We start from the raw sequence: 27,099 nt of genomic DNA, 5'->3' as shown, positions 1-27,099 counted from the left end.
TAATCAAAATATGCTAATTAAGGTGTTCAGTGCATCCTGGGTGTGGCTAAGAGGCTCGGAGCACTGTGGTGCACTGTTCCTCCCACTAGTTTGGCCAGCACCGCCTCCCTCATTGGTGAGTTTTCGCTGTCGATAGTACTTGTTCCAGACAGCGCTGTCAATCACCAGTGAGGGAGGCGGAGCCAAGCAAACAAGAGACTCCCGCTTGGGTGTCAGAATGGATTCAATGGAAAAACATAGGGCCGATTCAGCCAAGACCTTCAAGGCATCGTTCACGCCCGTCTTGCTGAAGGCAGACGCTCCCGATTCACGAAAATCCCACATTCTGACTAGTGTCATGTGCCACACCAGACATCTCTCTGCAGTCCGCTAATGGAGTGAGATTTCTGGGGAAGAAACTGCGCCACCCCTGCCGAGCTTGTGTTTAGTGAGAAATTTGAGGTTTCCTTCGCCCCATGTGCATAGACCAAGTCCTGTGGGGAAGGCGCATGACACATGTTCAGTTTATATAAAGTGACAGCACAAGTCATAAAATGCAAAACCTCCCTCTCCCAACAAGATGGCGCTTTGTACGACCGTGATATACAACCCCGTGTAAGTGTAATGAAATGTGGATCATGCACTTTACAGACCAAGTAAACGACAATTTTTTTTTTTTTTATTTAATTTTTTTTTAATTATTATTTCTGTATAAGCTAAAAGAAAATGTACACGCTTACATTTCAAAAGAACTTGGGCATGCACTTGGACCTTGCTGCTACAGATCAAGTTTGTTTTTGTATTTTTGTTTTTTTGTTTTCCATAGGAATTTTCCCATAAATTTACATCCCAAAGTCTTCAATGTATGTACAGCCTAAACCATAGCAACCTATGATTATGCATTTTTTATTTATTTTTTAATTTTTACACTGTGCAAATCAGAAGAAGAATAGTGGTACAACAATAGACACAAATAAAAACTAAACGAGAACAGTAATCAAAACACATTCATATTATTTTGGTCCTTCTTAACCCAAATCAAGCTGATTAAGCCCCAGAAAACTGCAACTGTATTTTTTTTAAAAACACGCAGACAAAAACGGAGGCGGACAGACACGTGGATGGTCATAAATGGATGGTTTCATTTCATTGTAAACCCTGTAAGAAAACCTGTCCTGGCAGATAGTGGCATAACCCAACGCCATTACTCCTGGCAAGGAACGGGCTGCAGAGCATCGTTACCTGGAGGGCCTTGTGCAGATCTCTTCTGTTACGCTACTAAGAATTCAGGACCCGGCAGCTCTCCAGATAAGTCTGTGTTACTAAATACTTGTGTTTCCTATGAAATGGCACTGGAACGTCTTTTCTTAGAACTCTGCAGTCTCGTTCCTCTGTTACCCCTCCTGGAAACACACACGATCACGGACTACTTTTTTTAAAATCATCATTACTTTTTTTTTCCTCTATGGGGTGGGCCTCTAATATAATCTGACATTAGGTTTGTCCTTACTAAACCTGGCACTATTAAGAAGGGTTACTGATAATTTAACAGACACGTCATGAGCGCTGCCAGACCCTCTTTCCCAGCTCTACTTGTCCTTGGGAAACCCAGGTGATCGCAAAAACAGGGGTCTACATTATGGATGTGAATATATATTTATTACCGATCACCAGGCCCATGCAGTGTTCTCCTGTGCATGCATAGCATATGACCGCTGAGGCCAATGATTGGCTGCAGTGGTCAGGTAAATAATGGGTGAGATATCTTCCCATCATGGATCTCTTGTACACCATTCCCCCCCCCCCCCAACAGCTGCAGGCAATAGATTTCAGCAGTCGAGTGACTGATGGACGGGGACGTTATCGCTTCTTACCGGTTTAGCAGAGCCAACCAGAGTGGCAGGAAAATAGAATAGTAAATGACGATCGTTTCCTTTAAGGCCCTTTTACACAGGTAGGTGGGGACGAATGATTGCTATTATCACCGTTCCCCATACAGTTTGTATTTTGTTGGCAGCACATCCTCGGTTTACATAGGAAAATGTGCTGCCGACAATGATGATTTTTAATGCTGCATTCTAGATACATTTGCTCATTCATTGGCAAAAAAATACTGCCAACGATCAGACATGAGCCTATTTATGAATGGCTAAGGATCAAATAAAAAGGGTCTTAAAATGTTACGGTCGTCGGTTTCATAGTACACATGAAAATTAACAACTTTGTAATACATCTTTTTAGAGAAATCTGCTTTTTTCTCTTCCAAGACTGAGCTTTCATTTTCAAAAAAGTGTCAATTATCGGGTAAACTGTGTATTTAGTCACAGGTTTTTCATTGCGGAGATGGCGATAAGTTTCTATGTAGACTATAGAGGGGGGGTGGGATCTCTGCCTCTAGCGGCTCCATCATCCTCTCCCCTCCTCAATGTACATGGAATCTTATCCGTCTGCACTGAATACGGATTAGGACCGTTTTTTAAAAATGAATGTTCGGTCCTGGCAGAGAAATAAGCAGATTTCGCTAATAAAATATATTACAAAGTTGCTTATTGTTATGTGTACTATTGATTTATGAAATAAAAATTAAATTAAAACGAAGGTTTAAGGCCCTAGGCATCTGTATGATAAGAAAGTACTGCCTGTGTTGGCGCGGTCAGCCATATTACTTAGTTCATCCGGTGTAATCAGCCCCATCACTGAGTGCGCGATAGTACTACCTGTATACCTCTAAGGAAACAATAACGGCCGCCATATTGGTTAGCACCCAGCAAACAATGGGGAAGTAATTTTGTTTACTAACGTTACAGAAGAGAACAAAACCCTACAGGTTATAACGCTCCTAAAGCCCAATTCTGCAGTCAGCTCCACCTCTGGAAAATTTAAGATAACACACACACACAAAAAAACAAAGTAACAACACTGAACATGTAGATGTAACAGTACAACTGCAATACAACCAGGAGTGAAAATTAAAAAAATTAAAATAAAAAAAAAAAAAGTCACCACAACAGGCTCACAGGCAGTGAAGGTTTTGCATGTTCACTTCTGTCTGTTTTTGATTTTTTTTTCGTAAGAAAGGATCCCCAGTGTATGTACCCAGCATAAAGAAAAACAAAACATTTCCTCTAGCCTTTATATACAAATTAATTTGAAGATTTTTTTTTCATATAAATGAAGTATTCAGTGTTGAAATAGACCTCAGAGTGTATATCCCCTTAATAGTGCTGCTTACCGACAACTCAGCCAAAGTGATTTTATGAAAAAAAGCAAGAACACTTTCATCCTCTTTAAAAAGTTTGGATATAAAAACCATCCAATGCATTTTGGATTCTTTATTATTTCTCGGAGTTTTTGTGTAATCAATCAGCCTTGTCTTGAGAATTCGATAAAGGTGTTAATGAGACTGGGAACATCAACACCTTGGCATGCATGAAAGATAGGTCGGGGAGGCTGGCGATCACTTTCGCAGCCTCTTCGCTAAGGTTCTCGTCCCTTCTAGGTTTCCTGCGAGGAAGAGGTGAAACACAATGTAGGTTAAAACAAACAGGTCAAGGAGCAAAGAGGAAGAGTTACAAGGGTAAAATAGTCTCCATTTTTAATAAAAGTCAAATGCAAGAACAGGACCGCTACACCATGAACGGAGCCGTGGAGTTCCACCTACACCTCTCTACCGAGGGAGCGATCTGTCCGATTCTCTACCGAGGGAGCGATCTGTCCGATTCTCTACCGAGGGAGCGACCTGTCCGATTCTCTACCGAGGGAGCGATCTGTCCGATTCTCTACCGAGGGAGCGATCTGTCCGATTCTCTACCGAGGGAGCGATCTGTCCGATTCTCTACCGAGGGAGCGATCTGTCCGATTCTCTACCGAGGGATAGCGATCTGTCCGATTCTCTACCGAGGGAGCGATCTGTCCGATTCTCTACCGAGGGAGCGATCTGTCCGATTCTCTACCGAGGGATAGCGATCTGTCCGATTCTCTACCGAGGGATAGCGATCTGTCCGATTCTCTACCGAGGGAGCGATCTGTCCGATTCTCTACCGAGGGAGCGATCTGTCCGATTCTCTACCGAGGGAGCGATCTGTCCGATTCTCTACCGAGGGAGCGATCTGTCCGATTCTCTACCGAGGGAGCGATCTGTCCGATTCTCTACCGAGGGAGCGATCTGTCCGATTCTCTACCGAGGGAGCGATCTGTCCGATTCTCTACCGAGGGAGCGATCTGTCCGATTCTCTACCGAGGGAGCGATCTGTCCGATTCTCTACCGAGGGAGCGATCTGTCCGATTCTCTACCGAGGGAGCGATCTGTCCGATTCTCTACCGAGGGAGCGATCTGTCCGATTCTCTACCGAGGGAGCGATCTGTCCGATTCTCTACCGAGGGAGCGATCTGTCCGATTCTCTACCGAGGGAGCGATCTGTCCGATTCTCTACCGAGGGAGCGATCTGTCCGATTCTCTACCGAGGGAGCGATCTGTCCGATTCTCTACCGAGGGAGCGATCTGTCCGATTCTCTACCGAGGGAGCGATCTGTCCGATTCTCTACCGAGGGAGCGATCTGTCCGATTCTCTACCGAGGGAGCGATCTGTCCGATTCTCTACCGAGGGAGCGATCTGTCCGATTCTCTACCGAGGGAGCGATCTGTCCGATTCTCTACCGAGGGAGCGATCTGTCCGATTCTCTACCGAGGGAGCGATCTGTCCGATTCTCTACCGAGGGAGCGATCTGTCCGATTCTCTACCGAGGGAGCGATCTGTCCGATTCTCTACCGAGGGAGCGATCTGTCCGATTCTCTACCGAGGGAGCGATCTGTCCGATTCTCTACCGAGGGAGCGATCTGTCCGATTCTCTACCGAGGGAGCGATCTGTCCGATTCTCTACCGAGGGAGCGATCTGTCCGATTCTCTACCGAGGGAGCGATCTGTCCGATTCTCTACCGAGGGAGCGATCTGTCCGATTCTCTACCGAGGGAGCGATCTGTCCGATTCTCTACCGAGGGAGCGATCTGTCCGATTCTCTACAGAGGGAGCGATCTGTCCGATTCTCTACAGAGGGAGCGATCTGTCCGATTCTCTACAGAGGGAGCGATCTGTCCGATTCTCTACAGAGGGAGCGATCTGTCCGATTCTCTACAGAGGGAGCGATCTGTCCGATTCTCTACAGAGGGAGCGATCTCTCCGATTCTCTACAGAGGGAGCGGTCTGTCCGATTCTCTACAGAGGGAGCGATCTGTCCGATTCTCTACAGAGGGAGCGATCTGTCCGATTCTCTACAGAGGGATGGATCTATCAGATTCTCTATGGAGGGAGTGATCTATTATAGTCTATATGGCAGGAATGATATATACGATTATCTATGGCAGGGCTCATGTAATATTCGACACTGCTATTAGAATAGGGTTAAAATGAAGAATGTTATGTGTTTTTTTTTTTAATAGGAGGAAACGCAACTGTTGTATATAATTAACTAAATTTCTTCAACGGTTTCTGCCAAATGCAAAAAAAAAAATAAGACAAAGTAAAAAAGGTCCTAATGACTGCTATAATGAATAGCTGCAATGAAGATGTACAGTGGCACAAACGGTTAAATGCTGGATGGAAGATGTTTTGCAGCTTTCCGCAGGCAGACACAGGCGGACATGCATGCGTGCGCCCCTCAGCAGTCTCCTTACTCCTTTTCTGCCTTTGTTATCATGTGATCAGACTACAATACATTTCCCGTGGGACATTCCCGCGCTTCACGACGAAGCCGCAATTAGCATATGTAGAAATGACTGCGAGCGCTGGTTTACATAAGCAGCTAACGCTCGGGTCATCAGCGGCAGCTCCTTGTCTGGATGCATAATCCTGGCGTGTTGTGCGAGATCTGTGCAAGTCAGTCACTTTCTCGGTTGCCATAGAAACCGGCAACAAGGTTAGATTCGATGCAACGCACCCGGTGCGAGAGGAGAGCGCGGTCTCCTCGGAAAGAAAAAAGGATTCTCATAGTGCTGTATATGAGCGGATAATTGTAAAATAAGCCCAAACAATTAGCAGAGGTTTTCTGCTCCAATCTATAGGTGGAATGACTATGGAATCACTGAGCAGTTCTCTGTGCCTCCAGCTTCAGTGATCGCACGCAGCCACAATATCACCCTTTATATAGAACCTCTCACTAGGGTTTTACACCACCTGATCAGGTACATCAGCGCTTTTGTTTTCTCAAAAGTCGTTGTTGTACGTCATATCAGAAGACAGGACTTTTTTTGTTTTTTTTAAATAGGCCGTTGGACTAGGGACATCATAGGCTATGCTCTTCCCAGCTTGACTGGCACAAAGCAAATGTGCCGGCAGCTGCCAACCTGTCAGAAGAGGACATAAAGCTGGCTTGTGATGATGTACCCTGTACTCGGGAGAGTAACCAAGCCATAGCGGCATGACCACCTTCACTCCTCCTCCCTGACTACTGAAATGGAATGTACACGGATTGTAACATATTAGAAGGATTTTACAAATTAAGATCTCGAATTGGCCCAAATTATTACGTAAAACAAGTTCAGGAAAAAAAGAGCTACAGTAACAGCCCCTGGTTCCCATATGGGGGATTTGACCCCTTCTGATTCTCTAGCTTTCCCCATCAGTACAATAGTAATGCCTATACTCCCCCTCTGATGACGTTGCAGCGGTGTCAGTACTGGCTTTAGAATCATAGAATATTAGAGTTGGAAGGGACCGCCTGGGTCATCTGGTCCGACCCCCTGCTCAGTGCAGGATTCACTGAACCATCTCAGACAGAAGTCTGTCAAGCCTCTGTATGAAGATTTCCATTGAAGGAGAACTCACCACCACCTCTCGTGGCAGCCTGTTCCACTCATTGATCACCCCAACTGTCAAAACGTTTTGTCTAATATCTAATCTGTGTCTCCTCCCATTCAGTTTCATAACATTGCTTCTAGTCTTTCCTTGTGCAAATGAGAATAAAGCTGATCCTTCTACAATGTGACAGCCCTTGAGATATTTGTAGACAGCTATTAAGTCTCCTCAGTCTTCTTTTTTGGAAGCTAAACATTCCCAGATCCTGTAACCGTTCCGCACAGAACATGGTTTGCAGACCGGTCACCATTCTGGTCGCTCTTCTCTGAACTTGCTCCAGTTTGTTGATGTTTTTTTAAAATGTGGTGTCCAAAACTGGACACAGTATTCCAGATGAGGTCTGACCAAAGAGGAGTAGAGGGCAACAATGACTTCGCATGATCTAGAGACTGTATGCTTCTGTTAATACATCCCAGAATTGCATTTGCCTTTTTGGCTAACGTCATGCGATCCCTGAGGCCAATCAGCGCAGGCTTCATTCTCCTCTACTACGGACATAATTGACATTCGGAAGAAGCGAGAGCTCCAGCTTCCACTTCCTTCGGATGTCTCGATTTGACCGAAGGGGAGAGAGTGAAGCCAGCGCTGACTCACCTCAGGGATCGCATGACATTATGTCACGCAAGCCTCGGGAAAGCCAGTACCAACACCGCAGGCACCAGAGAGGAGTGGTAGCGTTATTTTACTGGGCAGGGAGGGGAACACAGGGATTCAGAAGAGGTTGTCCGAGTAGTGGACAACCCCTTTAACTCTATGGCATTTTCCCCCTTAAGCTGGACATAGACATTAGAGAGCTATTGGAAGAACTATCGTTCTGCCGACTTTCTCCATACACAAGAACACTCAACTTATCTCCCCATCAAACAGTCAGGTGGCCCCCATACACATTAGATGGACGGCCAATCCTAAAGAAGCCCGTTGGTTCTACTTATCTAATGTAAATGACCCAGCACCAAAAATTCGAGCATAAAATGAAATTTTTAAAGTGGCTCCAAAAAGTACAGTCATTTAGACCAATGTAGCATTGTAGCGACATGAAACTACTATCCACCTGGTGGGACCTGGATTTATGAGTTTACCTTGCCGATGTGCTTGTGGTTTCTGCTGTGGACATCAGTCTTGCAAATGCATCAGTCACTTTGCTGCTGGCATTGGAGCACTCCACCTTTGCCGTTGTCAGTGCGTATAGCTCGGGATCCACACCTTTCAGTATAAAATGATAATCAGTGATGGAAGAAGTCAGCAGAGAGGGCGAATAGTCACTTCACTGGTCACAAAAACACACCACGCCGCACACTCCTCGCCGCACACTCCTCTATGTATCCGAGCACTTCAGAGACAACACCGGGATCCAATGAGCAGTTCCTGCCGACATGCATGGCCGAAAGGTCTCTGCATCCCAATAATGGGGTCCCTCATAGGTATTTACCAATTTATAGCACACATGTATGTTGCATATATGTAATAGAAAATGATCGTTTCCAGCTCCAATAAAAACAAATTAAAAAATTCTTAAAATGACATATCCACAAATGGAAAGAAGAAATATACAAACTTTGTATACAAGTAAATATGTAAACAGGCCTATAAATGAGCAATGAAGACACTCAGATACTTAAAGGAGTATGCAGGGGACACGCACCGAGCCACCATTGTAAATCTACTAGCTACTACGCAGGCGTGCGGAAGCATTGGGGACTGGACGGGTGAGAACGTGTCTGAGAACAGGACTGTCGAGCAAGTAGTTTAGTAATGAACTACTACAACCAACTTCTTTTTTTAATGAAGGGTGTGCGTTCATTAAAATAATTTTTTTTCCAGGATGATTGATAAGAAGCGCAGCACGGATGGGCTTCCTTTAGCTCTGAACTTGCTATGAAAGCCTCTAGCATTACTAAGGGGCAGAACATCGTTCCTCGGTCCCGCTTTATCATGAGATAATCTGAAAAAAAGAGAACGCTTCTTCAATGACACATATTCTCGGGAAGCGCTGTATATTTAATGATGAACTTGCACTTTAATACACAAGTAGCTAAGTCCATTCTTAAAGGAAACAGATCAGAAGATGACCTATTGCTTCAAATCAGGTTTCTGTGTTCCATATATTTTTTTTTTATTTATTTTAAGTCTCCAATTTCTTTTTCGTTTTTTTCCATCATGACACAATCTGTATATATATAAAAAAATATATAAATAAACAAAATCTTGCAATTTTGACGCTGGCCACTGGGATCATTTTAGACGTGGAGTTGCGCAGAAGTTTTGTGACTTTTGGCATTTTCACACCAGTTGGAATCAGCGATGCCAAAATGAGCATGGCGGAATGGGATGTGGCCAAACCCGCCTGTCAGATTCATCAAAAGTGCCGGCTTTTGTACAACAGCATTTTTGGTGCAGCGCAAAGAGGTGCCCACCACTTAGGACAGGCCTGATTGGCTGCGCCTCTTAATAAATTTGCCGCCTTCTTCTCCTGCAAGACCGGCGTAGCACGACTGTGAGCTACAACAGTCTTGATGAATCGGTCCAATAGTTCCTGTTCTCTACAAATTACTTTTCAGTAGTCTCATTATCATTAGAATTACAAAGACTAGTAACACTTTTATACACGGCAGATAACACTGGATCCACCAATCACTACTATCCCTCCCTTTACAATGACCTTTGCACACGCTCATTAGATGCTTCAATACAACCAATAGTCTGTCAATTTGTTGTTGCTAATGTTCATGTGAATTTTCAGAAATAACAGGGGAATTAGACTAGCCCCATTGGCCACTGTGAAAATTGCATTATTTCTAATATTTTTTTTTTAATACAGATCATGGTATGAAAAAAAAAAAAAAAAATAATAATATTAAAAAATATATAAAAATTGAACATAAAAAAACCCCTAATTTAAGTACTTGTCCTACATTTTGGAATGGAAGTCTGCCCTAGAGGAACACTACTCTATAAAGTCTCTTCTTTCCTCCATTCTACTAGTTTCTAGATGAGCATGTTGAAAAGGAGAATAAAGATTAAACACCAATCACCTGCAAAGCCACCAAACCCAGAAATAAAGAAACCATTACAACTAGACAGGACGGCCACCACTGCACCACCAGCTACTGTCACATGCCTGGGAACTTCCAGAACAAGCTGACCAGAGCGATATTCGCTGTGCTGTCAATGTGCGGGTTCTTGTGATAGCTGAAGGACCAACGTAGAAGCCATTAAGATATTATTACAGCGGCCTTTGCTCTGATGTTTTACTGCAGTCAGCAGAAGACCAAATCAATGGCTGGGGATGATTGTACCGTCAGGTCAACCTGCGAGTTCCGAGGCATGGTCAACACACAGAAAGGGCAAACCCACTCCCAAATGTTCAGCAAGCTCTACCAAATGACTTTCCCAGAAACAAGTACAACTTTTTTTGAGTTAGAAAATTAGTTTGGAAACCGCTGAAAGTATATAGGACGATATTACGCCTTATCTTTCATTAGTAGGGTTTCCCAAAAGACTGCTAGAAGTGGAGATTTAACTTTTTTAGCACATCCCAAAGTGACCAGAATTTCCTAAAGTGTAAAATTAGTAAACATGTTAGTAACAGGAGATGACTAGTAAGGCAATAGATAAAACATTTACTTTTTTGAGAACTGACCATTAGATAACCCCATAAATCCATTTTTTTTTTTTTTTTTTTTTAAAGGGTTGTAGGACTTTTTTTCCCTCAAAAAGTTATTGTTTTTTCATGTAGTAATAAAATACATATTAGTGTACTTAAGTAACGGTAGTTTTAATATTTCATAAATCATGTTAAAGAAATCCTTTATCTGCCAGGACGGATCATTCATTTTCAAAAGTCTCAATTCCCAGGTAAAATCTGACTTCAGATGATCTCATTACAGAGCTAGGAGAGGACAGTTAATCTGTATAGAAGATTCTATGTAGAAGGAAGGAGGATCTTTGTCTCTACATAGAAGGTGACAATGGTTACTGGTCAGATTCTCAGCAATGGTGAAGTCTGTATTCACATGACAGATTTTACTCATAGATTATTGAACACTTTGAAATGTGATCATCCATCCAAAAGGAGAAAGAAGCAGATTTCCCTGATCAGTTCTATAACAAAGTTTCTTATTTTCATGTGTTCTATTGATTTACGAAAAAAAAAAAAAAATGAAGGATTACGCCAAGTTCTAGAGTGATGTATGCAATTTACATCTATTACTGTTTTTATCCATGTTGTTAACAATTCAATATTAAAATGGTTCCAACCTAAAATTTGGAACCCACTTAAAAATAAAAATGGTATTAAAGGCTAGGCATTGCCGTGAAGGCCGTGTACATAGAAAAGTGCTTTTTTTTATTAGTTTAATAGCAGTGTTATTCAAAGAGTAACTTAGAATGTATTTCCTTTAGTTAGGCTGTGTGCACATGTTGCAGATTTTTTGCGTTTTTTTGCTATAAAAACACTATAAAAGAAACCGCATACATTATGCATCCCATCATTTAGAATGCATTCCGCAATTTTAGTGCACATGATGCGTTTTTTCCTGCGAAAAAAACGCATCGCGGTAAAAAAAACGCAGCATGTTCATTAATTTTGCAGATTTTTTGTGGATTTCCCACTATATTACTGCATTGGGAACCTCCGGAAAAATCTGCAAAAAAATGCACCAAAATCGCGGTAAAAAGGTGAGAAAAACGCAAGAAAAACTCATGCGGATTTCTTGCAGAAAATGTCCGGTTTTGCTCAGGAAATTTCTGCAAGAAACGTGTGAACATGTGCACATAGCCTCAATCTCTCCAGCAAGGAACATTATAACACTTTACAATTGACTTTATTAGACCTGATTCAGAAGTTCTTTTTACTTTCTATCAACGATTTTCACGCACCCATTGTAGTGTACGGGGCTGGTTCACATGTCTGTGTTTTTTCGCGGACCATGTGTCTTTGCAAAAATCACAGAGGTGTCCATTTTTTACCGGCGTCACAGATGAAAAGTAACAATACAAGTCTATGGGTCTGAGAAAATCATGTACAGCACACAGAAGGCATCATTCTGTTGTCTGTGATTAGTTTATCCATACATGAAGATCACTGATGAAGCTGGCACATGGATAAAACTCAGCACCAGGACACGGATGACACTCAGACCATTTTTTTTTAACACATGATCAATGTCTGAAATCTGAATGAGGCTTCAGGAAATTTGTTTTAATTCCTGTATTTAAAAAAAAAACGTATGCAAGTGGCTTCCCGCCGACCCCTGCTTTTCTCCCGTTTCTTTGCCCGAATTCAGCTGCACTTGTATCACAGCGTACTCATTTGAAGTACAGATGATGGCAGTGATAAGGTCAGCTCTGCCGCAGGAGACCAATGCTGAGCCATCACTGCCATCATCTGTACTCCCAAGGAGTATGTTCTTCTATTAATGCAGCTACAGGCAGGGAAATAGTCTGGAGAAATGCAGGGGTTTAGAAGTCGCTTACATGCAATCTACTTTTACAGGAATGAAGATGAATTCCCTAATAAAGCGGTTTCCAAAGCTTCAGAACTTTTGATGCTTGGGGAAAAAAAGCATACTTTAAAAAAGAAAAAAAAAAAAAAAGGTTTAGTTATCCTTTGAATAAAAAGCACTTTTCTATGTACACGGCCTAGCCTTTAATACCATTTTTAAATGGGTTCCAAATTTTAGGTTGGAACCTTTTTAGTATTGACTTGATAACAACATGGATAATAACAGTAATCGAAAAAAATTACTTACATCACTCTAGAACTTAGCATAACTCTTATTTTTCCGTAAATCAATAGAACACATGAAAATAAGAAACTTTGTATTCAATCTGATCAGGGCAGTAATGTATCAGGAAAGATCTGTTAGCCCAAAGAGCACAAGAGCTATTAACGGAGCGAGGAGACTCATTGTACAGGAATATATACATGGGAGTGGGTGAAGAACGCTGACCGAGGTGGGGAGAGGAGTGTTGTCCGGTTGGAAACATCGGACTCCTAACTATCAGCTTTATGGGTGAAACCCGCAGCAATAACCCACAGCATAAACGGTCACGTCGAATCCACAAGACCAGGCACGTTACAATGTGGGTTTTTCTTTTTGCACCGTTGGGATGAGAGCCCATAAAATCTCATCCGCAATTGATTTTCCATCCAGATTTTCTGCAGCGTATACGTCCCCTGTGCATGTGCCCATGTAATGGTGAAACACACAGTGAATCTGCTGCACAATTCACGGCAAAACCCACATCTAACCCATGGTAAATGCTTGTCTGGGGTTAGAGGGCCCTATAAACCCATTATAAATTTAGGGGCCAAATGCTTTAAAATAACCTACATCGCTGACATTACAGGCTTCAGCCCCCCATGATGCGGCTATGAAGGCGCGACACCGGGGTAAGATCTCTACATGTTTTATAAACCCAGAGATCTACGCGTTTCACTATGTGATGTCCCTGCGAGAGAGAAAGGCCTACTATTATACACATAGCAGAGGCGGGAAGGCCAAGCGATAACTGTATACACACTCCATGGAGCCCAGCGCTGGGATGACGACGCCTCGTACCCAATGATTTCTGCTATGGGCAGATGAGAGGAGTTTAGAAAAGCGCGGAGGAGACAAGATGGCGGGCAACGTGCAATCCTGGTGGGGTTAATCATAAAACTGCCGACCTTATTACAATACTGACGTGATGTGGATGCTGCAATGTGGCTAATACAAAGACACAGCACACACAGCACAGTCCCGGATCAGTGCCCAGCGTACACCACACACAGCACAGTCCCGGATCAGTCCCCAGCGTACACCACACACAGCACAGTCCCGGATCAGTCCCCGGCGTACACCACACACAGCAGTCCCGGATCAGTCCCCGGCGTACACCACACACAGCACAGTCCCGGATCAGTCCCCAGCGTACACCACACACAGCACAGTCCCGGATCAGTCCCCAGCGTACACCACACACAGCACAGTCCCGGATCAGTCCCCAGCGTACACCACACACAGCACAGTCCCGGATCAGTCCCCGGCGTACACCACACACAGCACAGTCCCGGATCAGTCCCCGGCGTACACCACACACAGCACAGTCCCGGATCAGTCCCCAGCGTACACCACACACAGCACAGTCCCGGATCAGTCCCCGGCGTACACCACACACAGCACAGTCACGGATCACTCCCCGGCGTACACCACACACGGCACAGTCCCGGATCACTCCCCAGCGTACGCCACACACAGCACAGTCCCGGATCACTCCCCAGCGTACACCACACAGCACAGCACAGTCCCGAATCAGTGCCCAGCATACACCACACACAGCACAGTCCCGGATCAGTCCCCGGCGTACACCACACACAGCAGTCCCGGATCAGTACCCAGCGTACACCACACACAGCACAGTCCCGGATCACTCCCCGGCGTACACCACACACAGCACAGTCCCGGATCAGTCCCCAGCGTACACCACACACAGCACAGTCCCGGATCAGTCCCCAGCGTACACCACACACAGCACAGTCCCGAATCAGTGCCCGGCGTACACCACACACAGCACAGTCCCGGATCAGTCCCCGGCGTACACCACACACAGCACAATCCCGGATCACTCCCCAGCGTACACCACAGTCCCGGATCAGTCCCCAGCGTACACCACACACAGCACAGTCCCGGATCAGTGCCCGGCGTACACCACACACAGCACAGTCCCGAATCAGTGCCCGGCGTACACCACACACAGCACAGTCCCGGATCAGTACCCAGCGTACACCACACACAGCACAGTCCCGGATCACTCCCCAGCGTACACCACAGTCCCGGATCAGTCCCCAGCGTACACCACACACAGCACAGTCCCGGATCAGTCCCCGGCGTACACCACACACAGCAGTCCCGGATCACTCCCCAGCGTACACCACACACAGCACAGTCCCGGATCACTCCCCAGCGTACACCACACACAGCACAGTCCCGGATCAGTCCCCAGCGTACACCACACACAGCACAGTCCCGGATCACTCCCCAGCGTACACCACAGTCCCGGATCAGTCCCCAGCGTACACCACACACAGCACAGTCCCGGATCAGTGCCCGGCGTACACCACACACAGCACAGTCCCGAATCAGTGCCCGGCGTACACCACACACAGCACAGTCCCGGATCAGTACCCAGCGTACACCACACACAGCACAGTCCCGGATCAGTCCCCGGCGTACACCACACACAGCAGTCCCGGATCACTCCCCAGCGTACACCACACACAGCACAGTCCCGGATCAGTCCCCAGCGTACACCACACACAGCACAGTCCCGGATCAGTCCCCGGCGTACACCACACACAGCACAGTCCCGGATCAGTCCCCGGCGTACACCACACACAGCACAGTCCCGGATCAGTCCCCGGCGTACACCACACACGGCACAGTCCCAGATCACTCCCCGGCGTACACCGCACACGGCACAATCCCGAATCAGTCCCCAGAGTACACCACACACGGTACAGTCCCGAATCAGTCCCCGGCGTACACCACACACGATACAGTCCCGGATCAGTCCCTGGCGTACACCACACACGGTACAGTCCCGGATCAGTCCCCGGGGTACACCACACACAGCACAGTCCCGGATCAGTCCCCAGTGTGCACCACACATACAGGCACACCTTGAAGATACAAATAATATAGTGGTATACAGAGAGTCACTATCCGGCCTTCTTAAAAGGGAAACTCCAGGCTCCATAAATCTGAAGCATTTTGGTTTGGAACTAAAATGCTAAAACTATCAAACTTTCCATTTTGCTTCAGGTCGCTCTCTGAGCAGTGACTTTGGGATCCCTAAAGTGATGATGGGGATTTGCAATCCATATGTAGGACATAGTCAGACAGTCTGCAGAAGTCAATTCCTACCGGATTTCTGTGTGACCCCATGCATTATCATTGCTAGCAAGTGTGGTTGCTTTTTCTTAATTTTTAAATACAAAAGCCTTAAGGGAATCTGTCTCCAGGTTTTTGCTATCCTGAGAACACCATGATGTAGGGGCAAAGAACACTATTCCAGTGATGTGTCACTTACTTTGCTGTTTGCTGCAGTTTTGCCAAAATCTCCGTTTTCTCTGCTGCAGATGTAGCATAACCCAGCCCACATCACTGATTGGCAGCTTTCTGTGTACAATGTGCATAGGCAGAAAGCTGTCAATGAGCGAAAAAGGCATGGTTTATAGAGCTCATGAATATGGAGATTTTATCAATACTACAGCAAGTAGCCCAGTAAGTGACACATCGCTGGAATTAAGGTTGCTGTCTCTACATTATGATGTTCTCATTAGGTGGCAAAATCTGGTGACAAATTCCCTTTTAAAAGAAAAAAAAAAAACACAAAAATAGAAAACACCAAAAATACTACTGAAATCTAAAAAATGAGAAATGAATGCATATTTTTCCATAGACCTTTATAAAACAAAAATTCCACTAAATACATTTTTTCTTACATAAAAACGCTATAATAAATGCTGTTAATCCACCATGTTACCTGATCACTGGGACCACATTGCTGCAGGATGTACATTAGAAGGCCCCACTACTTTCTGGCAGCTCACAGAGAGTCCCTTTATGGCCGGGACGGGTAATTACCATATCCCCAAAATTTTCCAGAACATTTCATGAACATGCAAAACCACAGTCACTGCCTGATGGCAATAAAGCACAATATACCATATCTGGGATATATACCGCTTGCATGACTTTATTGTGAGGCTTAGACACCAATCTGGCGGGCAGGTGGGCTGCATAGATGAAGGATTTCAGCATTACGACACCTTGATTTATAAAGACCACCCCACTCCGGTAGTAGCAGCAGGGTTCTGCATTATTTTCTTAAAGTGCTAGTAAGACACATTGATGAGAATCACACACAAGGGACAAGACTGCGAGCGGGTTTCTTGTTTGTAGGAAAGCCACAGTGAGGCGCCCATGCTTTCTAAGGCAACAGATCGGACACTCAGCTGACCTGGGATCGTGGTGGTGCTGTTAAAGCCACTGTCATCCACGGGTCCAAAGAAATCAAGATTCAGAAGAGTAGACCCTCCACTAGCTTGAAATTCATTGACCGTGATGGGTATTCAGCCGTAAAGAAGGGAAGCCGGGCCGAGGGGGGATTGTGTGTAAAAAGGGGGGTAAGACACACTTAAACATGCATATTATCACTATAAAATCATCTACAGCGAGAAAACACCAACATCTTACATGGTTATTGAACAAAGTCGCTGAAGAGAGCGCGGAAATTCACAGGGTCGAGGTCACGACGCGCGTTCTTCAGCAGATGGTAAAAGTTTAGTTTTCTGGTAAACATTGAAGTAAGACACGATTCTACTGCTTAAAAGGGAAACAGCCCAGTGTATCTGCACAACCAGCGGCTTGTGATCAGGGCCGTGCATTGCTAGCCTCGCGGGCCGTGCATTGCTAGCCTCGCGGGCCGTGCATTGCTAGCCTCGCGGGCCGTGCATTGCTAGCCTCGCGGGCCGTGCATTGCTAGCCTCGCGGGCCGTGCATTGCTAGCCTCGCGGGCCGTGCATTGCTAGCCTCGCGGGCCGTGCATTGCTAGCCTCGCGGGCCGTGCATTGCTAGCCTCGCGGGCCGTGCATTGCTAGCCTCGCGGGCCGTCTCATGGAAAATATCTACATCAAATTTAACTAATGATGAGCAAACGTGCTGGGATAAGGTGTTGTCTGAGCATGCTCGGGTGCCAACGGAGTCTTCGGTGTGCATAAAAAATACGTTTGAGTCCCGCGGCTGCGTGTCTCGCAGCTGTCCGACAGCCGCAACAAATGCAGGGGTTACGTAACAAACAGGCAATCCCTACATGAGTTGTGGCTGTTGAACAGCCGCGGGGACTCAAACATATTTTTCAAGCAGGCCGAAGACTCGATAACAGGCTCCGATAACGCCTTATCCCGGCACATTCACTCATCACTAAATTTAACCCCTTTGAAAACTTTTTTTCTCTTCCTCCTACAAGGGTCATCAATTAATTTTTCAGTTGATATATATAGGCCTGTTTATTTATCTATTTTTTTTTTTTAAAGTGACAAGTAGCGATCTTCAATTACACCGCTCACATTTCCATGTACGGGAGGGGGAAATTGGGGGGAAAAATGAAAGTGGAGAAAACCCGCATAATTCCGCCACAGTTTTTCAAGGTTCTGTTTTAAAAAGCGTTTAGAGTGCAGTAAAAATGACCTGGCAACACGATTCTTTCACGTTAGTACGATAACACATTACAGCTTATTTGTTTTGCGTTTTTTAGCATTTTGGTGGCTTTAAAAAACTTTGAACGATGCAATAAATAAATAAAAATAAATTTGCAGCAATCAGAGCTGGCTCCAATCGCTGCTGTCAGAGGCAGGTGCCGGGTATATAATGCACCTTACTGATGTGGGGCTACTGAGACCCTCCGTGATGTAACAGTATGTCAAGAGCAAGAAGGGGTTAACAATGCTTATAAGAAAGCATCTCAGCAGCACAAGAAGCCACTGACATAACCAGGTCATTTTACTATCTACACCCTGATATTTGTCTGTAGTTTGAGCATCTGAGAAGGGAGGAAGGGTATCTGATAACCGGAAGCCATCTCTGGACCAAAGCATACACATGTATGATTAGTTTGGTTCAGCATGCTTATAGCTTCAAATGGGAAAAGGGAAATTAACTGCGGCTTGCCTAAAAATAAGAAAGGCCATGTGAAGGGAATCTGACAGCAGGTTTTGGCATTTCAATAAAATCAGTATTTTATAAGCAGGAGATTATCACAACCATCCTAGGCGTCTGTATAACCCCACCCTCACCGTGGATTGGCAGCCTTCTGTCTATGCACAGTGTACACAGAAAGCTGCCAATCAATGGTGTGGGCGGGGTAATACAGAGCTCAGCATCAGGGCTCTGCTAGATCTGCAGCAGTGGAAATTGGGATTGTATCAAAATGACAGCAAGCAGCCCAGTAAGTGACATTCCTGGAATCAGGGTCTCTGCCCCTGTATCATATTAGATAGCAAAAATCAAGTAACAGATTCCCTTTAAATTCAATGTGAGTGAATGAAACAGTTGCTTGGAAAGGCAGCACTCGTTCTTGACTGCCGCTTCATTCAATTTCCTCCTCACCCCATTTTGGAGAACAAGGGATCACAGACCGGCATTTTAATGATTGGTGGGGGTTTCCTCAATCAACACGGAGGATGTTAAAAGTACAATATTACATTGATTTTATAGGAAAATGGCCAGAACTGTAGGAGACAACAGAGCTTCAGCTTATTGTGGAAATATCCTGGATTGATTCCCTTTAACACACTAAAAACAAAGTAAAAGACCACATATAATAGTAGAAGAAAAGAAACAGACTAGAGGAGAGACAGCAGCAGTCCATTCAGGCTTTCGTTCATGGTCTGACATACACCGTGTCTATAGGCCAGTGGCCATTAAAAAGCTGGAGATGAAGCTTCTCTTTAGACATTCAATTTGTCTTCTCTTCATTCTCGCCTTCTGCACAAAAGACAATCGCTCCCTTACGAGCTGATGGCCTATTGCTGATGGTTTCCAGGTTGGGACTTATTGTAACTACTGTTATTCAGATGTGGTGCAACTCACTAACGTATGGATGTCAAATGCGGAGAACATCCACCACAATCGTGATTTACAAAGCCTGACATTTTGCACACGAGCATAGTATCAAATCCAAGTCTTACCCCTGGTGAATGGATTTGCTTTGCTCTAGTACGTGAGTTTTTCCAGATCGAGTTGTTGAAATTGGTTGTCCATATTGGAGGAGTCATTACATTGTGCCCATTGAAATAAATGGGGTGACTGTGTATAATCTGGGTCTTGCGGGGTGGGGTGGGGAACTATTCATTGCACAGTCTCCCCTGCTTCAAAAAAAATAGGGCGTAAGTCACAAATTTGGTTAAACCTTTATTATATCCATATGCACCAATACAGAAAATGGAACGGGCTGGTCTACACCAGGCATAGCGTCCCACTAACAATGGCATATCTAACATTATCTCTAGGGGGATTTGATATTGCCAAGGGCATCAGGGACATTTGAAAGAATAAGTCCGGGATTTGTAATGGGAACCTGTCAGCACAATTCTAAGTATGAAACTATGGACAGGCACCCCAATAAAAATAACTTTTTTTGCATCGTTCTATTGCACTAGTCACGACAAACCTAACATAGAAGCCATGCGCAAATCAGGCTGGAAGCAATCTGCTTCTACAAAATGTGCGCAGACATGCTTCAGCTGCATATGACATTTATTCTAGATTTCTCATGATCTCAGCATAGGTAAAGGCGTATTTCCAAAAGTGTATCTGATGCCACTTTTTCACCGCTCGGCTGTCACTTGTGCAAGTAACTGGCAGCAGTAAAGAATATGAAGGAAGGTAAAATACAGATGAACACGAGTTGCAAGGTGCAGACTAGTAAAGAGAATACAGGAAAAGTCGGAAATTAGAGTAAAAATGATAAGAAATAGAAGCAAACTGGACATACCTTGTTCTTCAACTGGTTATTAGTTAATAAATAAATAAGATGTATAAATGACCATGTAATACTGGATCCGAGTACATTATAAAGCAACCGAGTGAGACACGCCAACGAACATGTACAATATGATGGCAGCATGGGCACTAGTCCGCCCGGAGACGGAAAAATACAGCGCATCTCACAGTCTGCCATTGTATAACACATTCATGCCGAGCAAGGGATGAAGAAAGAAAGCCTGAATTTCCCAAGTAAACACTAAAAAGACAAGGGAAAGGTCAGCAGGGAGGAGACTGTGAGGACTCTGAAGCTTTCTCATGTCTAGCTCTGCTGCTAGAGGCTCGACGGAGAGACGTACCATCTAGGGGGTTGGTAAGGCCACTGCTACTCCAGTCAAACTGGACAGGCGGGAGGGATTCCTGCAGAAGAAACAGCAGAAGGATTAACAATCAATTGCATTAGAAGTACAGCAGCAGACAAGAAACTTTCCTCCGGAAGAAGATTTGGGCGAAACGCGCGTCGGGGTGCAGGGGAACCATTTTACCACCCGCACAGTCTGTTACTCTGCAGTGCTTATTGTCACAGCTCCACAACTCAGGTAATATGTTATTACACCATTTTTAACATTGCATTAAGTCTTACCTTTGTACAATTGTGAGCTTTCATCTGGGTATAGTTTTAAGAAGATGCCTTAGTCACTTTGTCACAGTGTTTAATTATCTGTACCAATAGTGAGAGCTTTATGTCTAAATTAGTACAGTATGCGCTCTCTTTCCTAATGGTGATCATTTTTGCCTGATTTGGGGCCGTTATCTTTGGGTAGGTTATTTAATTGGTTCCCCTTCTGGGTATTTCTGTATTCATGTCTTGTGACCTTTATTTTAAATATTTATTACGGTAATAAACTGTCAGTTTTAATTTGACACTTTTGGTTCTCTTCATTAAGTCAGTTGTTTAATTACATCTTGGCTATTTGTGGTTCGATTGGTCTGAAGTGCCATTTTTGTAATATATAGGACAGATGTTCCATCGGGATGTACAGCACAAGGGGACATGATGGTACGAAATATCGGCGCCCTGTGGAGAAAAACCACTGCGGACAACCCATCTCTTCAAAGAAGCTTACAGCCTGTAAAGACTACACGGCCACCTCAACACCACTGGAGCTACTGCAACCCTTGACCTACTGTCTCCTTCCCCACAATCCTGTAGATTGTAAGCCCGCAAGGGCAGGGTCCTCTTCCCGCTGTACCAGTCTGTCATTGTTAGTTTTGTTTACTGTAAGTGATATTTGTATTTTGATGTAACCCCTTCTCATGTACAGCACCATGGAACTAATGGTGCTATATAAATAAACAATAAAAATAAACAATAATAATAACATTGACGATAGCCTCGGTTCTGCCACCCATGACGTGCCAATTTATGCTGCGGATTTTCATGGGGTCAATTCCACACCAAAAATATAGAGTGAGACTTGGTGCGGAGTTTCCCCTGTGGGCGTTCAACGTCAGATAATTCCTGTCTGCAATATAACATAAAGGAACCGTCCTGATCACTGGGGGTCCGGGCTGCAGTAACGCCCCAGCCGTGTACAGTGTGAGGAGTCCTGCGCAGCTCTCCACTGCGGCTGTACAAGAATCAGCAGTAGTGATGAGCCAACGTGCTCGGATAAGGTGTTATCTGAGCAAATGTCTGCGGCGTGCTCCAAAAATATTTCTCGTGGCTGCTTGTCTTGTTGCTGTTTGACATCCGCAACAAATGCAAGAATTCCCTGTTTGTTCGGTAATCCCTGCATGTGTTGCGACTGTTGAACAGCCAGGAGACATGCAGCCACGGGGACTGGAACATATTATTCAAGCACGCTGAAGACACTCGGTTAGCACCAGAGCATGCTCAGATAACACCTTATCTGAGCATGTTTGCTCATCACTAATCATAAGTGGAGGACGACATCTAGGATACCCATCGGAGCTCTGGATTTACCGCTGTCCTTATTTCCACTTCTTTGTGCACTCAATTGTCTACATAAATCACTTATGTACTACAGTGATGGAGTCTTACAGATTGGGGTTACAGAGGTCATTGCTGCTGCGGCATTTTGAGGAGGTCTCGTATGGAAATAATTTGCTTACTGGTAAAATATTTGAAAGACATCATTAGAAACTAGACATTTTGTTGTTTTTTTCCACTTAGTAATGAGAAAGTCCCTCGAAAAATCACATGAGAGAGATTCACCGACATTTCATATTAAAGCAATGAAAGAATAAATAAAATAAAATTCCCCGACTACATTTATTTTAGGCAATGTAAAGAGGCAATCCTGTCTTAGTCATTTCATGGCAGAGATCTGGATACTCCTTTAGTAAAAGATGAGACTTTACTGAAAAGTGCTCATCCTATTAATCATGTTCAAACCAAACTGCAGTTAATTTAGTGCAGCAAAAATAAACAACAAAAAACACCTTTTTAATATTTTACTATCATCTATGCCCTTTCATATCACTGATAATCTTGGATTCTGGAGGATCAGTCTCCTTCTCCCCCTGGCAGCCAATAATATTGTCAGCTCTAACTTCTTTCCCTGCAGGATGAAACTTCTCATCTACACTTTCATGCCACTAAAAGGGATTTGCTCATTCTCTGAGAAGCAGGCTAAAAAGCAATTTTGATTGGCTGCTCTGCATTGAACAGTGGATCCCTATGCAGGTAAATACTTCGATGATCAGAAAACATCTGACCTTTCTCACAAACCTTAGCCACAGATGAACTTTTGCTAGTTGATCTGTCCAGTCCAACAGTAAAAATAAAGCTAATAAATACAAATGTCACCAATATCTGTGGTTTGAGAGCAAAGAGTTGGACATGTATGTACCTGTAACTGGTCAGAAGAACAAATACTGTCATCTGGAGGACCAGGAGACGACTGCCCTATAGATGCTATTTTCTCTGCAGCAGATAAAGGCTTGAGCGGCTCCTTGGTGGGCTCCAGCATACCCTACAGCAATAAGGAAGAAGACGACAATTACATAGCAGAACACAGAGGAACTGGGAACAGAATACAGAACACTGGTGCCCAGCGCCCTCTTGTGGCCACACACTGGTGACACTACAGAGGCCGAATAAAGCGCAACAGCCGGGTATATTGCTGTAATTCAGTGCGGTGATGGCAGGCACAGCCTATCTGCACACTGGGTGGACTGGTTGTTACTGGTTTTTGCGCTTTTTATGGTCTGCAATATATACGCTGAACAAAAATATAAACGCAACACTTGTTTTTGCTCCCATTTTCAAAGAACTGAACTCAAAGATCTAAGACTTTTTCTATGGACACAAAAGGCCTTTTTCTCTCAAATGTTCTTCACAAATTTGTCTAGATCTTTGTTAATGAGCTCTTCTCTGCCGAGATAATCCATCTCACAGGTGTGGGATATCCAGATGCTGGTACGTGATTTTTGCAAAGGGGTCTTAGGGGGTCACAATAGAAGGCCCCTCCAAAATGTGCAGTTTTATCACACAACACAAAGCCACAGATGTCGTACGTTGTAAGGGACCGTGCCATTGGCATGCTGACTGCAGGAATGGCAACCGGAGCTGCTGCCCGTGAATTAAATGTTCATTTCTCTACCATAAGTCACCTCCAAATTAGTTTCAGAAGATTTGGCAGTAGATCCAACCGGCCTCGCAACCACAGACCACATGTAATGACACCAGCCCAGGACCTCAACATCCAGCATCTCCAAGATTGTCTGAGACCAGACCCCGGACAGCTGCTGCAACAATTGGTAGCAAAACCAAAGAATTTCTGCACAAAAAGCAAGAAACTGTCTCAGCGAAGCACATCTGCATGCTCATCGTCCTCATCGTGGCCTCCAACTGACTGCAGATTGTCGTCGTAACCAACTTGAGTGGGCAAATGCGATGGCGTCTGGCAGGTTGGAGAGGCGTTCTCTTCATGGATGAATCCCATTTTCAAGGTACAGAGCAGATGTCACACTGCGTGTATGGCGTTGTGTGGGTCAGCGGTTTGCTGATGTCAACGATGTGAATGGATGGGTCCATGGTGGCGGTGGGGTTATGGTATGGGCAGGCGCATGTTATGGACAACGAACACAGGTGCATTTTATTGATGCCATTTTGAATGCACAGAGATACCGTGACAATATCCTGAAAAGCACTGTTGTGCCATTCATCCACAACCATCGCCCCGCGGTGCAGCAGGATAACGCACAACAGTGTGTTCAAGTTCCTGCCAGCATCCTACAACTTCACACATCTACTGCTGTCCAGAGTCCCGGAGTGAATGTCAGCCATATCCTCCTTCTTCACCTCTCGCTTCCTAAAACTCAATGTAGACAAAACCGAACTCATCATCTTCCCTCCATCTCACGTTTCTCCCCTACCCGACCTATCTATTATGGTAAACAGCATCACGCTTTCTCCTGCACCTGAAATCCGCTGCCTGGGGGTAACTCTCGACTCTGCCCTGTCCTTCAAACCGCACGTCCAAACTCTTGCCACCTCCTGTTGCCTCCAACTCAAAAATATTGCCAGAATCCATCCCTTCCTCAGCCCACAATCTACTAAAACTCTTGTACATGCCCTCATCATCTCCAGCCAATTCCCCAACAAATCCAGTTCAAACTACTAACACTGACCTAAAAAGCCATCCACAACCTGTCCCCTCCCTATATCTCTGAACTAATCTCCCACTATCTTCCCTCACGTAATCTTCGATCCTCCCAGGACCTCCTACTCTCCTCCACACTTATTCGTTCCTCACATAACCGCCTCCGAGATTTCTCCCGAATATCCTCCATCCTCTGGAATTCCACGCCTCAACACGTCCGATTATCCACCACCCTCGGATCCTTCAGACGGAACCTGAAAACCCATCTCTTCAGGAAAGCCTACAGCCTGCAATAACCATTCTGCCGCCTCACCACCACCCGAGCTGCCGCCTCACCACCACCCGAGCTGCCGCCTCACCACCACCCAAGCTGCCGCCTCACCACCACCAGAGCTGCCGCCTCACCACCACCAGAGCTGCCGCCTCACCACCACCAGAGCTGCCGCCTCACCACCACCAGAGCTGCCGCCTCACCACCACCAGAGCTGCCGCCTCACCACCACCAGAGCTGCCGCACCCCCGACCTTCTGTCTCTTCCCCATTATCACGTAGAATGTAAGTCCGCAAGGGCAGGGTCCTCTCCCCTCTGAAACAGTCTGTCATCGTAATTTGTGTACTGTAAATGATATCTATAACCCTGTATGTAACCCCTTTCTCATCTACAGCACCATGGAATTAATGGTGCTATTTAAATAAATAATAATGTTTGAGGAGAAAAAGGTCTTTTATGTATATAGAAAAAGTCTTAAATCTTTGCATTCAGCTCATGGAAAATGGGAGCAAAAACCAAAGTGTTGAGTTTATATTTTGGCTCAGTGTACATATATATATATATCCATTTTATTTGTAGTCCTTGTATAGAAACATTTGGATTAGTGCAATATATCTCAAGGTGTTGTCTGGCGAAAACAAGTATTCAGCTACCCGTATGATAGGTGATAACTTGCTTATCCCACTGCCTTTTATCACTTTTATCAAGATTATAAAATCGGGCACCAGATCGGACATCAGACCACCACTCCATTCATCAGTTTCTTATGAACCAAGGTATATACAGTCCAAATTTCAGTACAGTAAACCATGTTTTAGAAGTTAAAGCAATGTTTCTGGGTTAAAAAAAAAAAAAAGAAGGACTGAATCCCCGGGTATATGCTTTGTAACTGTACAGAAAAGCCTATGAGCGCCAGTGCGAGCGTATACAATAGAGGCTCGAACGTCGGCACTCCTAATATGTTCCCTTTAGCAGGTGCCCCTTCTTCAAGGCCGCTCTCTGACCGTTCTAGAGAGGATATAGTTAACTCAACCCGGCCATTATCTATATTTCTGCACAGGACAAAAACATTTTTATGTGCTCACAGTTATAAACTGGGCTCATCTGCTAACCCAATGACATTATGATACGGATACAATCTTTTTTATTTCTGTAGTGATTGTACAGGAGCGGATTCCAACGATTAAACAAGAACGTTACACTAATCCACCTGCAATGAGCAGACCCTACACAGGGCCGTGCACAAATCAGCACCCTGACTTCTAATGAATATATATATATATATATATATATATATATATATATATATATATATATATATATATATATATATATATATATATATATATATATATATATATATATATACATACACACATACACACACACACACACACATTTGTACACAGTACAGACCAAAAGTTTGGACACACCTTCTCATTTAAAGATTTTTCTGTATTTTTCATGACTATGAATATTGTACATTCACACTGAAGGCATCAAAGCTATGAATTGACACATGTGGAATTATATACTTAACAAAAAGTGTGAAACAACTGAAAATATGTCTTATATTCTAGGTTCTTCAAAGTAGCCACATTTTGCTTTGATGACTGCTTTGCACACTCTTGGCATTCTCTTGATGAGCTTCAAGAGGTAGTCACCATGAATGGACATTAGACCAGTGGAAATCTGTGCTTTGGTCTGATGAGTCCAAATTTGAGATCTTTGGTTTCAACCACCGTGACTTTGTGCGATGCAGAAAAGGTGAACGGATGGACTCTACATGCCTGGTTCCCACCGTGAAGCATGGAGGAGGAGGTGTGATGGTGTGGGGG

At 44.5% G+C, this 27,099-nt stretch overlaps 1 protein-coding gene across 2 annotated transcripts in view; it reads right to left on the bottom strand.

The window, feature by feature from the left end:
• Positions 1-686: 686 nt before the first annotated feature.
• Positions 687-27,099, bottom strand: part of AFTPH (aftiphilin) — a 63,346-nt gene continuing 36,933 nt past the window's right edge. The window contains exons 6-10 of one of the 2 annotated variants that reach the window (XM_077282517.1): positions 23,236-23,358; positions 20,719-20,779; positions 16,836-16,919; positions 7,910-8,033; positions 687-3,483 (exon numbers count right to left, since the gene is read on the bottom strand). In XM_077282517.1, coding sequence (XP_077138632.1) covers positions 3,339-3,483; positions 7,910-8,033; positions 16,836-16,919; positions 20,719-20,779; positions 23,236-23,358 — 537 coding nt within the window. In that variant the 3' untranslated portion in view covers positions 687-3,338. The remainder of the gene's footprint in view (positions 3,484-7,909; positions 8,034-16,835; positions 16,920-20,718; positions 20,780-23,235; positions 23,359-27,099) is intronic. The other variant, XM_077282518.1, reaches the window with a different exon arrangement.

Source organism: Ranitomeya variabilis, chromosome 2 (genome assembly GCF_051348905.1).
Source record: "Ranitomeya variabilis isolate aRanVar5 chromosome 2, aRanVar5.hap1, whole genome shotgun sequence".
Taxonomy (NCBI): domain Eukaryota; kingdom Metazoa; phylum Chordata; class Amphibia; order Anura; family Dendrobatidae; genus Ranitomeya; species Ranitomeya variabilis.
Note: the sequence above shows the minus strand (reverse complement) of the source record. Positions and strands in the feature narration are given on the sequence as shown.